Source organism: Neospora caninum, chromosome VIIa (assembly GCF_000208865.1).
Source record: "Neospora caninum Liverpool complete genome, chromosome VIIa".
Taxonomy (NCBI): domain Eukaryota; phylum Apicomplexa; class Conoidasida; order Eucoccidiorida; family Sarcocystidae; genus Neospora; species Neospora caninum.
The window spans coordinates 3209204-3221928 of NC_018393.1; the positions used below are offsets into that span (position 1 = coordinate 3209204).

The 12725-nt window shown below is 55.2% G+C and overlaps 2 protein-coding genes across 2 annotated transcripts; one reads left to right on the plus strand and one right to left on the minus strand.

Moving 5' to 3' along the window:
* Positions 1 to 1333: 1333 nt before the first annotated feature.
* On the plus strand, positions 1334 to 3820 carry NCLIV_022850 (conserved hypothetical protein; the record flags this gene model as incomplete). Its single annotated transcript, XM_003882479.1, has 1 exon — positions 1334 to 3820. One exon carries the CDS (start codon positions 1334 to 1336, stop codon positions 3818 to 3820), a length of 2487 nt encoding a protein of 828 aa, XP_003882528.1.
* A 1885-nt stretch (positions 3821 to 5705) lies between these two features.
* Positions 5706 to 10156, minus strand: NCLIV_022860 (conserved hypothetical protein; the record flags this gene model as incomplete). Its single annotated transcript, XM_003882480.1, has 6 exons — positions 5706 to 5724; positions 6152 to 6327; positions 6691 to 6782; positions 7275 to 7823; positions 8225 to 8522; positions 9110 to 10156. The coding sequence occupies 6 exons, from the start codon at positions 10154 to 10156 to the stop codon at positions 5706 to 5708; spliced, it is 2181 nt and encodes a 726-aa protein (XP_003882529.1).
* Between the last annotated feature and the right edge of the window lie 2569 nt (positions 10157 to 12725).

Sequence of the window (12725 nt, forward strand, 5' to 3'; positions counted from 1 at the left end):
CATGCCCCCGCGTTGCTGATTCCAGTGGTAGGCGGGAAGTTTCGCGTGAGTCCAGAGCGTCTTTTCTCAGCCTGCGGGCTCGGTACGTGCGGACGACAAGCTGATCAACTGCCGCTGTTTTATGCCAGTAATTTACGACTCTCTTAGTTTGTATCGTGAATGCAGTGCTGCAACCCCTGGTTCCTCTATCCAGATCGAACGTCCCCTGCCCGCCGAAGCGTGCACGGTCGTGCTGCTGTGCTGAGGGGGTTGTGCCGGCCACACACGCATAATGGCGATGAGCACTTTTCAGAAGTCCCTTTTCTGAAGGGGAACCCTCTCTTTTCTTGTTTAGGAAACTCTCGGGTTCCTTCTCTCTCTCACTGTCCTAGGACAGGTGAAAAGCTTCTCACTCGACCGGCAGTTGGGTCTCTACAGACCGCCCCTTAACCTGTTGTGGTGGTAGGTATATACTATCTGTAAGCAGGATATGGTTTTTCTGTGTCATTGCAACGTCCAAAGTACACCACGGGCCGTATTACGTTGCTTTTGCTTTTGGAAACTTTGGAGCAGAAACAGAGTGCCATGTACTTTGCCTCGACTCGCATCGCTTATCGACGATTGCGGATTCCCAGCTGTCCGTCGCGAGTTCCCCGGCGAGTACCAGTGAGGAAAGGCGCAGCGGTGCCTTGACAAACGTCGGCATTCTTACGAAGACGTTCAAGTTTCCCTTTCCCCCTTGAGTGTTCTTCCCTAAGACCACAAGGCGTTTTATGGAACTGAAACTTGGGAACTCGGCTCTCTCTGGCGTATGAGAGGAGGTGCTCGAGGCTGCGGAATTTGTGTTTCAGATTCATCGCATTCATCGCCGGACACATTTGAAGGCATGCTTATTATAGACGATTAGTAGCGCATCCCACATGTTTGCAGTCACCGTTCCACGGAGACTCCGCGTGCAGAGGACTGCCCTGATGTCCAAGAATGCGCGCGACACACCGTGAACGTTTCATGTTGGTTATTTCCGATTCCAACAGTCAACCGTGTAATATATTCTCCACATAGTTGAAAAGAGGCGTCACGGGCTTAAGATTCCGTCTGTTCCGTAACATTTGTCGGGCCGGCCAGTGATGAGAGGCCGCCGATCCGCGTGGTCAAGCGGTGGTGGTCGAGCATCATTGCCTCCTGCGGCAGGTTTCACCGCAGGGACACTGCTTGTACTCCGGATGCATGCTGACCTCGAACGACTGAACGGAAGATCCCTCACCGCGCGTCCGAGGGAATCTGCAGCTGCCGGTCATGTCCAGGATTAGGCACCTGTTCTCAGACGGAGACGAAACCAGAAGGAAAGCATAGCATGGGTGGGGAGTGTGTTGTCTCTTGGGGGCGGAGGTCGGCGATGGATAGCGGACGGCGGCTGGGAGCTTGGATCTCGGGAAAAGCTGCAGGTTTTCGGGTTTCTCTGTGCCGGTCACAATGGCATGTGGTTTTCTTGGGTCTCTTGCTGTGTCAGGCCGCAAGCTTGTGTGTGCCAAGGACACAGCAACACGTGCGGGAGAACCAGAGAGCTTCCATGTGTGTAGGGAGGAGTGCCATCAAGCATCAGCCACGGAGTGTATCTCTGCGTCCACGATGGTCTTCCGGAGGGAGTCCTCGTCAGGGTACCGTGAATCAAACACTCCTCTCCTTCCTCCCAGAAAACGAACGCTTCGTAGAATCCCTCTTCCCGTCCTCTTTGGGACGCATTGTGGCTACGTTTCCTAGCCTCTGCTCGCCTGGTTTGTTTCTTGGCGCTTATGCGGAATTTGTACATTCTGCAAAGACACACGACGCCACGACACCCGCCGCGGGAGGGGTGCCCGGGCGCGCGGACCGCGCCGGCGCCAAGACGCATAGGACCAAAAAGAAGAGTCATCTGCATCACAACGCGCGGCGCTCGAAGAAGGGCCAAGACGTTCACGGCTCAGAAAAAGGCGCCCAGTCGGAAAGCGAAGCGAGAGTGCTGGAGGCGGAGCGTGAACCAGAAAATGCGCGAGGCGAAGGCGCCGCCAGTTCGTCGCTTCAGGCGCCGACGATCCACTTGCATGCGGATACAGCCCCTTTCGCCGAGGGCGCACCACAGCATGGAACAAAAAATGGACGGATCGTGATTGCTCTGCACGCGCCCTCGTCTTCCGCAGCCTACCCGTGGAAGCCGGCAGATGAGGACGGGCCGGGAAGCGAGTTTTCGCAAGTCTTTCGTAGTCTACCTTTGGTGCCAGGGCAGGAGCTGCCTCTGGCGAACAGAACTCTCGAAGCAAATTTGCACGGGAGTCTCGCCCTTGAGTTACGGCCGCAGGCAGACCGAAGTCTTGGGCATCCCTTTCGCGGACTGAAATCGAATCCTCACGGAACGCGCGAAGCGCTCGAAGGCCGCGGAGTTCAGAGCACAGAACCAGTCGACGCGACGGAAGAAAATGCAGGATCTGGACTGAAGGGCGAAGTCCTGGTCGAGGAAAAGCAAGCCGTGTTTCCCTCAGGTCGCAAGGAATTTGCGACGGAGCCTCAAAGAGAAGGTAGACTTTCTGAGCAGTCACAGGACGTGACGGAAAGCATGCAGCCGTTCGCTTTGCCCTCCCAGGGCGTCCAATTGCCTCGCAAACTGGAGTCAGCGCGATCCCCCGCAGCAGGCGATGGCGTGCGTCCTACCTCCCGCGACATTCGTGCCGGCGTTCGTAGGCCTCCAGCAAATCCTCGCTGGAGGGGGCATCAGAAGCAAGGGGATAAAGGCCAAAGCGCGGGTGGGGGCGTGCAGCCTCCAGGGGAGTCCAGCAACCCTTCCGGAAAGGCCGCTCTCGATTCGCCACTGCCTATATCGGCAGCGTCCCAAGGAACGTCGCCAAGGGGGAGACCCGGCGAGAGTGGGAATACGAGCAGAGAGGCTGACCCTTTCTCCGTGGCGTCGCATGCGAACCACGGTGGGGAGGGGCGAGAGACTTCGGCAACAGATCAGACATTTCATCCGTCGTCTCCATCTACCAGTCAGAACACAGCAGAGTTTGGATCCGCGTCTTCGTATGTGCCTTCTCCATCTGATTCACCTTCAGACGCAACCAGGTACCATCCGGAGGCACTGCAATCCATTCCCCCACTGGAGCGAACAGGCCATGGCCCAGGAATCGCAGGAAGACGTCGACGATGGCCCCGAGAGTGGGACGGAGATGGCAACCCAGGGAGTCGTCGAACCTTCAGAGGCTGGCAAAACGCGTTTCCCCGTGCGCGTCTGGGAGGCGCCTTCGCCTTCCCAGAAGACCCAGTCGCCAACGACTGGGCTCCCCACGACGATCCGAAGCGCCTCGGCGGCGCGCCTTTGTTCGACTTTTCGGAGGAAGATCTGAAGCGCATGGGTTTCGAGACGCCTATTGAGCAAACTCCGTCGCCTTCTCAAGAGATGGACGCCAACTACAAAAGTATCCCGGCCTCGATGTTCATCTTTCCTCCGGGCGCGCGCAGGGGCGATCTGGAGGCGGCAGTACAGCGACAGGGCGATGGGGGGCGAAGGATGGTACGCAGCGCTGAAGTCCAAAGCATCAGAGGAGTTTCCGCGGACGAGCTTGCGAATGGACACAAGCCGAGCACCGAGACAGTTGCAAAAGCGTTAAAAGTAACAACTGAGGCAGGTCCGGCGGTGGACTCTTCCTACCAACGCTACAATAACATATCCAATTCTGAGAGCAGCGATCAAGATCCTCTTCTTTTTGATGACATCATGGAAGCGCCGACGCCGACTCCAAGCCTGTTTGGCCATTTCTCGCCTCTCGACGGTAATTCGTCGGTGGACAGTCGGGCTGAAAAGGGCGAATGAGAAAAACGCTCACAATCTCGGCAGCACACAGGCTGGCGGGTGTGATTCGAACGAGATGTTGAGTTTCTGTCTCGACTTTGAATGCATTTTTATGTGAGGATGGTGAAAAACGTTGATGGAGGAGCTGCGACTGAAGGTTGTGTATGGGCGGGCAACAGAAGGAAGTACGCGGGAGTTCAGTGTGCCCCTCATAACGAGGTGAAGACCATATCTTCCAGGAGCGCGTTCGGGTCGTGGAAAGGAAGGACAAAGACACATTTCCCACTGAAACGCTGCTCCGGCCAGTCGAGAATTTGCTGTCAAACGGCCACCACCGTGGCAGTGTCGACTCGTAGGATTCGGCCATCCGCGGTAGTCTAGTTGAATTGTGCCGTTTGCATTTTCAGTCTTTTTTTTTCCGACTGCGTACTTCCCCTCGGTGCCAACTGTTTTTAATTACGAGCAACAGGAAGGAGAAAAGCGGTGTGGAGTTCGGGTGTTTCCTTCCTTTGCCAGGGATGTCAGCGGTGTCCTTTCTCGGTCGCACCAAGACGGCGACACAGGTATCGGAGGGGGCAGAAGCGCAGGAAAAACTGTTCATTCCGACTCTCTCCGTCTTTTCTTCACATTTCTTATGACCAGTTGCGGCGGTGTTTTGGAGCCTGTAACTGGTATCATTGTGGCAATGTAGCTTTTTTTCGCGTTTGTGGACAAGTCCAGTTGTAGGCCGGCTCCATTTTCTCACTCGTTTCGAATGCGAATACTGCGTTGGAGCAAGCGTCCTGTACGATGTGCGACGCTAGGTCGTCCCTTTTTTCCTGTCGACCGGTAGAAAGGAGGAAGGCTGTTTCCCTTGTGTTTTTCTGTAGGGTGGAACTAAGCGCATCCGGGGGAGGGCCTACGTTTTTGGACTGCCAGCTCCTCCCATCCGAAGATGCGTTTACAACGTAAAGGCGCTACCGGGAACATCCGTCGATTGCAGTGTAAAAAGCGATGCAGCGTTCTCGTGGCAGATTGTGGCGGAGATCGATTTTTAAAACTTTGTTCCTTTTTCAAAACCTTTTCGTCTCTGGCGGTGAACTCTACGGTAGTCTGTTGCGCGTACATTTCCCGCTCTGTGTAGAGCATTTGTGAGACTGACGCCTGTCGTGTACACTACCAGAAGCTGGGGCAAACAGGTGTGACCCATGGTGAAAAGGAAAGAGCTAGACACAGCAAGAGAGCATCCACGTGCGCCGAGATACCTCTCGTACAAGACGAACCTGACGACAGCCGAACAAGTGTCTTTGGAGCTCTGCCTACAGCTCATCCACCCAAATATGCCCTAACACTCGGATTAACAAGTTGTGTCACGAGTATCTGTTCCCAGCTTCTCTCCATAGAAACCCATTACCTTGATGTTGTCAAGACACCAACGATTGCAAACACGCACACGGTTACTTTTTAACGATTGAGCAACCCCACATGTGGCTTCAAGCACTGGCGCTGTATGCTCTCTCAACAGCGCAACAAGGCCTCACATCCTCAGAAGCGACGAAACAAGAGACCACACAAACACCGTTCTGGGATGCTGTGACCCCCTGTGGAGAAAATGGCTGGAAAACCACTCGAAACAACGGGGAACTTACGCGCCCCGTTTCTCTGGCACTCCGTTCAATACGACGGTACGTCGGGCATGTAGGCGCCGGATTTTTGGGGCCGGAGATAAAACTGTCCGCTTCAACTTTTGGAAAAGAGAACGGACAAGAAACAGGAGACAAGGCATAGCCGAGCATGCTCTCCTGTGGCAAACTTCCAAATCGATTACTTTGTAGTCTTAGAAGACCCGCCGAATGTCCCTGTAGTCAGCTGCGAGCGCCAGCTGCTCGTGCTTCTCGCCTACAGTCAAGACGTGGTGGGGCTTGAATCAGCAGACATCCGGGAATCTGAAAAAAAGACAATTCATCCACACAAGAAAACTATGACCAGAAACAGTGGGGGCCAGCAACGGTCATCAGAAACATCACAAATAAACGATACCTTTCGTGCACGCGAGTCGTCCGGTGGAAGGCAACGACGCTGTATGTACAGCTGCTCATAAGACAGGTCCCGGCGAAGGGAAGAGGCCAAGAGTGTCACGCGGCGGCCGAGTCCGAATTTACTCCCCGATTCAAGATTCATCCAAGGACGAGGCTGTCAGAAGCGGTTTCTCTCGAAATGGTTCGCGTCGCGGTGCTTCTTCAGAACCCCTCTTTCTCTTTCCTCTGCTTCCTTCCTTGACACTGTCATCGAAATCTGGCGACCTTTGTGCGCGCAATCCCCCCCCCCCTTCGCCAACATCCAAGTTTCCTGCTTTTCTTCTGGAATTCTCACGGTCTGTCGAAAGAGCTGTTATCTCGACAGAAACTGCCGGCCCGCAGAGAAGAACTCCCGAGGAGCAAAGCTGCCGCAGCGTCTTTGATCTTCTGTACATCCTGCTGCAAGGCACGCTTCTCGCCGAGCACGCGCTCCAGATCCGCGGTCTTCTCAGAGAGAGATGCTTGCAGAGTCTGCGTCAGAACATACACCGGAGACGCACCCAGTTCTCTGAAGGGTATCAAAGTTCTCTCATCCCGACGAGCTGAGGGTGTCTTCCCTGGTGCCCCGATCTGTCAGAGGAATGCGGAAGGGCGAAGAGGAGCGCGCGTTCGAGCAAGTGCGGAAGCACACGTCGTACAGATGCTCCGCCATCTGCAGAAGGCTCGGAACGAGGCGTTTTCCAAAAGTGCAAGCGACGTGCGATCGACGGCACGGCAGGCCGACTTGTCGAAGAACTTCCCAGGTCGATCGAATGCCCCCGTCGGTTGCATGCACAAACCAGCCTCACGCAGCTGGGTGCACGGCAGGGGCGGGAAAAGGAGACCAAGACTCACTTGGATCCGCTCGTGCTGCGCCTTGACCGCCCGCGCGAGAAGCCGTTTGTCGTTTTGCAGGAGTTCGACCTTCTTCTCCATCTCCTCGAGACCTAAAAAATGGGGAATCTAGAAACGCAGTCGCGTGTCTCCGGAAACGTGAGGGAGCACGAACGCTGCAGTCGGCGGCTGAACGCGCATAAAGTGGCTTCACTCAGGGGAGACTCCTCTCTCCACTTCCTTCCGTTCGTTTCACAGTATGTGTGTCAAAAGAACCCGCGGGCCGCATTCAAACAGAAGAGGGACGACTGATTCTCCCCGTTCGCAGATCCAGCAAAGGTTCTAACATTCCAGCTGTCGGTGCTTTCCCACGAGGCACAGGTTGTGTTTTTTGACTCGCGCGTCAAGTCCACCAAAAACAGCAGGTGTATATACACCTGTCGTGGAGTCTCCCGCTGCGAGCTGCCCGTAGCACGCCCTTGCGTGGGCACACACATGGCGGCTCTACGAAATACACAAGAGAGTCTCGTGGCTAAATGGTCAAGAGGCTGCTTTGGGCCTTTTCGAGGCTCTTGTCTTTGCACGTGAGTGTTGCTGTTTCCTACTCGGGCTCTGGTCTTCCGCTGGGTCGGCCCCGGAGGTTGACACCCGGCTTGTTGCAGTCTCGCTGCCTTCCCCTGCGCTTTGGGACGAGGCACAGAGCGAGAGCGAACCGGCGTGGATGTTCAGGAGCTGCTCCGTCTGCTCCTGCATGAGCGCTGACGCTTTCGCTTTTGCGTCTTCGGCGCTGGTCGCGCTGTAGATGACTCGAAGCATGCGCTGGGTCCATTCGAGAGACCAGAACTCGACAGTAACACTCAGACCTGCGCCTGCGTTTCCCAACGAGCCGGCACTCGCGGTTGGGGCCGTCGCATCTCTTCCGCTCCAGTCGAGTCGCGGGTTCCTTCGCAGCTCCTCGGGGGCCGTCGCCCTCTTGTCCGACGGGGCGGCCGCACACGAACCGTCCGTCGCGCGCGAGAACACGGCGGAAGCAGCCGGAGACGGGGAAGACGCTGGCGCGGCCTCGCCAGCCGAGACTGAACTCTCGACAGATTTGAGGAACGAAGAAGATAAATCACAGAGACGCGGAGACGAAGCTCGTGGCCGATTTACAACTGCATGCACGCATGCACGCACGCAAACCAGCAAACGATTTCAGACACAAAAGGAGCGGGCTTCGGTTCGCAAACCCCGATTGACCCCTTCGGTATACCTTTTTACTTGGCTAGTCGTGTTCCCTTTTTTGACCCGTCTTCCGAGCCGGTGCACTCTGCATGAGGCCACCGACAACGGGCTGCTCCGGGGAGTTCAAAGGCATACGCCCGAGAAGGAATCCGTGGTCACGAGCACAGTGAGTACGCCAGGAAACCGCTCAAGAGCTCGTCACGAAACGGTTAACGTGACAGGTGTTCACTCTCAGTCCCGCATGTGAACAGGTCCGCGTTGTGCGGCGCCTTAAACTGCCAAGTGTATATACTCGATAAGAAACTCCACTCTTCTGGCGTGTGCACCTCACCGTCCTCGCCTTCCATCTGTCTCTTCCGACTGGCGGGTCGCCACGAAAGAGCCTGCTCGCAGTCTGCGTTCTCCGGCATAGCAGAGCAAACAGGCTCTCGCCCTGGCCAGCTTCCACTGGGGCCGTCGCGGTGTAGCTCGCCTCCTCCATTCGCGAGCTGTCGAACTCGCGTGCTCGAGACCCTTGCGCTTCCACTCGTGCCTCCTCGCGACGAGGACGTTGTGTCGCTGACAACCTGGACCAGCTGTCGCGCGTGAGCCAAGTTGTTCTCTGCCGTTTCCAGCAGCGAAATGATGAGCTGTGAACAGAGGAAACGCCGCAGCGTCACACAGACTCCCTCGTGACTCCCAGCCGCCAGAGGCCAAGAAAAGAATATGAAGGGACAGATGTTTTGCGGACGCTGCACACGTCTCAACACGCATGCGCGTATGGCACCAACAGGCGCGAGGAAATCGCGAGTAGGTTCCCCTATGTGTGCCTGGTTTCCCCGTCTCCTTTCGCGTACTTCTCTCAGTCATTATCGACACTTTTCCAGTATGACTGCCTTTTTCTGTTCTCTGGTGTTAAGCCTTTCTTGGGCCGTGTTGGGAGTCTCGTTCCTGACTCCTTCCCAGACAGAAAAACCAAACGTTTGCCTGGTGCACACGAGCAGTGGGCCGGGGGAGACAAAGGGTCGTGCCGTGTTGACGCAGCACGTTCCTGACGCTCGAGCTCATATCATCAGCCTTAATCTCCGTGGGGTTCTGTTTTGACGGTGTGTCTTGCTACAGAAAAAGTCTCCCTTCTCACCGCGAAATCGAACAGATCCGAGACACGGCTGACAGCGCGACGGTTCAGTGTGCACAAACGTGAGGCAACGGACGAACGGAAGAGAGAGAAACTTACGCCTTGGTGGATGCAGGGGAATTCCTCGGAAAGCTGTCGAAGATTTCTTTCAAAGGTTTCGGGTCTGTTGGGGCCGTCGATGCAAATGATCCGGCTCGAAGATTGATGCGGTTGCCACGTGCTTTGCATCGTCGGGAGAGAAGCTCCTTCGCCCCGATCCTTTGCGTCCAGGTCTCCGTGGCCTTTCCCTTCATCCCCTGTTCCGCCTTCTTCATGTTGGCTGCAAGAGCAGTAACAGCACGAGCAGCAGTCATGGCTGATCTCGGACGTGGGAGAAGTCAAGCTTTCTGTTCGACTTCCCTCGTCGCAATCGCCAGTCCGTTTCCGATCGCTCTCGCCTTCCTCAAAAGCGTGTTTCGCGGAGACTGCCTCTTCTCTTGGCATCGGCGTCTCGCGACATCGGCAGCAGAGAACAGAGGATCGCCGGCATCGCTTCGCCAACTGGGCGACCTTCCAGTTTGCCTCTGTGGAGTCGCTGCTGGGCTCCTCGAGTCTCGAAGACGCAGCCCTCTCTTGGGACAGATCAGTGGCCTCCCGCTCGAGTCCATGGTGCTCAAGACGCGTGTCAGGCCGTTCCTGGTGTGCGCTGCAGCTCTGAGAAACGAGACTCATCTCGCCCTCCTCCGTCTGCATGCGCGCTGCCACGGGCACGCCACCGCCCTGGTCCCGACTCTCGCGACTTGGTAGAGGCGCCTGGACCTCCCGCGCCCCGCACACCCTTGCCAGAGACGTTTCCGAGGACATCTTCGTGCCCCGAAAAAGAAAAGACGGAGCGGGGACGGCGCCTGGTGACGTCGTCTGCGGGTCTGAGCCGAGTACCGTCCGGTGTTGTGCGGCTTGTTGGAACTCCCGCGACAAAGTGTTGCGGCGCGCCGCGCTATCCAACTGAAACGCTCTGTGGGGATCTCTGGAGCCGACCAGCTCGAAACTGCCTGGGCGAAGCATATGCAAACCTGCCGAAGGCCCTCCCTGCTTCCCGTCACCTACTGGACGTATGTTTCCCTCGCACGGCAACTCGTGGGTCGTCCGGCAGTCCCCGTCGGCCATGGTTCTGGTCAGGACACCCTTTTCGGTGCGAGGCTCAGTAGTTGGGATAAGACAAAGAGAAGAGTGGCCGGCTTTAAAATTGGTGGAAAACGAACATCGCCGAGGCGACAAAGCCACAGGATACGGATGGGCGGTTGGTACGCTTTGCGAATTTGTCAACGCGTTGTGGACTGCACACGCTAAAGCGCATGCGGACCTCCAGCAGGAAAAAAAACAAGGGTCCCGGAAAAAAGCTGGTCTCTGCCGTGTAACAGATGCGGCTCAAGCAAACCACCCGAGACAACCACCGAAAGATACGCCAACGGGGAAGAGTGGCTTCTCACGAGATGAACCTGGAAACAAGTGAGCCAGGTGTATGTACAGGTGATGTGAGAAAGGGGGCTGCGCTACCTAAAGACATCCACAAAAAGTCGAGTGGTATGGTGTTTCCTCTGCCCAGAGACAGCTCCGTTTGGCACTTTCTCAGATGAAACACCGTAGAAACGAGGACTCGACAAAAAATCAGGACGGAGACGCCAGGATCCCTTCTAGAGGTCGTCATGCAGAAGCAACCCTGTGGAAGCGGAACCTCGAGATTCCGCCATTCCTGTAGTCGCAGGCAGAGCAGAAAACCAGACACCGTGCCGCCTCTTGGGAAGCGGAAACAGGAAAGACATTACAACGGAGACGACGCTCTCGAAGGAGGGCGAGGAGAATCAAAGTGTAGAGTCAGCGGAAAAGGTTCGGCCAGGTCCAATGGAAAAACCTACATGAAGAAATGCAGCTGTCGAAAAGAAAAAAGTAAATGTAAGGACGGAGCAAAGGCTGTGTTAGTGAGGCTGAAGAGGATCGTCCCTATGTGGTGCGGCCATATCGGACGCTCGAAAATTTGCAACAGCGTAACGCCAGTGAACCCTAGAAATGGACCAGGATCTCTTCGATTTCAGCTAGTTCGTATGAACACTGCAAGGAAACATCTGGGTGAATTTGAGGGGTTTTTTGAATTTCCAGCGGCCGGCAAGCGGCCCATCGTAGCGCATGCACGCGTTGCTCGTCCCTTCTTTGCCATGACTCAAACTGCGAGAGGACTCGCGCCGGCTTGCAGAGATCAAAATTTGCGGCTTGTAGGGGTCGACGTAACATAAGTAAAATAAGAACAGGACAACGTAGAAGACGCGAACGAGCTGAGAGAAGCACCAAGTCATACGCGCATTTGTCAAGGACCGGGAATCTGGGGCAGAACTGGACGCTCAAGGAACCCCCTGTCCAACAGATCCAGTCACACCCACGAACGACGAGGCTTGGGACTGTGAGGCAGTCGTGTTTGACTTCCAATATAGATATGTGCATATGTCTGTCCTATGCAATATAGTGTTGTTAAGTCTAACAATGGGTGTGATTCTCCGGACACTAGTGAATCAGTTAGCTTTCGTTTGATGACAAGGGTGTGTGTTGCGGTCCGGCACACTACCTCAGGTTGAGCAACGGGCGAAAGCCGTCCAATACTGTCAGAACATGTAGGCACGCACTATTTGAAATGAGCAATTAATCAAAGAATCATGAGGCTGTCTATTCAGAGTTGGCCAGCAAAGTGTACCAAATGTGAGTTCGTTGGGGCATGACACAGGCAAAAGAAACAGGAAAAAGCGTGGCTTCCGCACCAAGCTGGATCACAAGTCACTTTTTTCGTCTATTCTCATTCGGCGCAGTGGGCGTGTCATGTCGGATCGTCGAAAGTGCTAATGGCATTTTTATGATACCTCATCTCCTTAGTGGTTCGATCTACTGAGACAGGAAATTGTGAGACGGAAGGGCAAGGGTCAAGGGTGTGAACAGCAGATCGCGTTGTCTGTCTGATAATAGAGCAGTGACATAATTCCACAAGCGGCAGCCAAGAAGCAGAAATGTCATAGGAATGCAGCGTATCCTGCTACAGTGCCCTTTGTTTTTCATGTTTCCCACTTCAGTGGCATATCCCCTCTCCGTCCGTTCTCACTCGCAGAACTCGCTCCCTACTGCCTGCTCACAGAGTTTGATATCCATAGGCTACCGTGCCGGCGATCATTTCGACTGTCCCAACAACTTGTTGCTGGTTATGAGCAATTACGTTCTGCTAATCAGTTGCCACGTTTCACTCAGGTCGAGCAGCCGGTGTGTTGCCCTTGGGAAAGGGAAGATCTGACGCGCGGCGGTTCAGTGTTCGAGCTCTCTTGGTTCTATGGACGTCTGAGATACTGGAACGCAATTAGTTTCCGCGAGTGCGGCATGTTCATCGGCTAAACATTGGGCAGCAAATGTCCTCCAGAAGTGATCTTGCACACAGAGAAAGAGAATCTCGTTGTAACGTCGAACGACAAAGAGAGTCAACGCGGTGCGCACACGAGATTATCGTACTAAAGTGTAGGGCTGCATAGACATATATATATATATATATATATATGCGCGAGAAGGGCCCTCGAAGTTAAAGCATGGGTCGGATCGCTCTAGCTCCCTCACAGAACTACCACGGTGGCTGTTTGCTCCTATTGTGGCAGAGCGGCATATCCCACCATAGTACGCGGCACCGTACTACCGCTTCTATTGAATATCC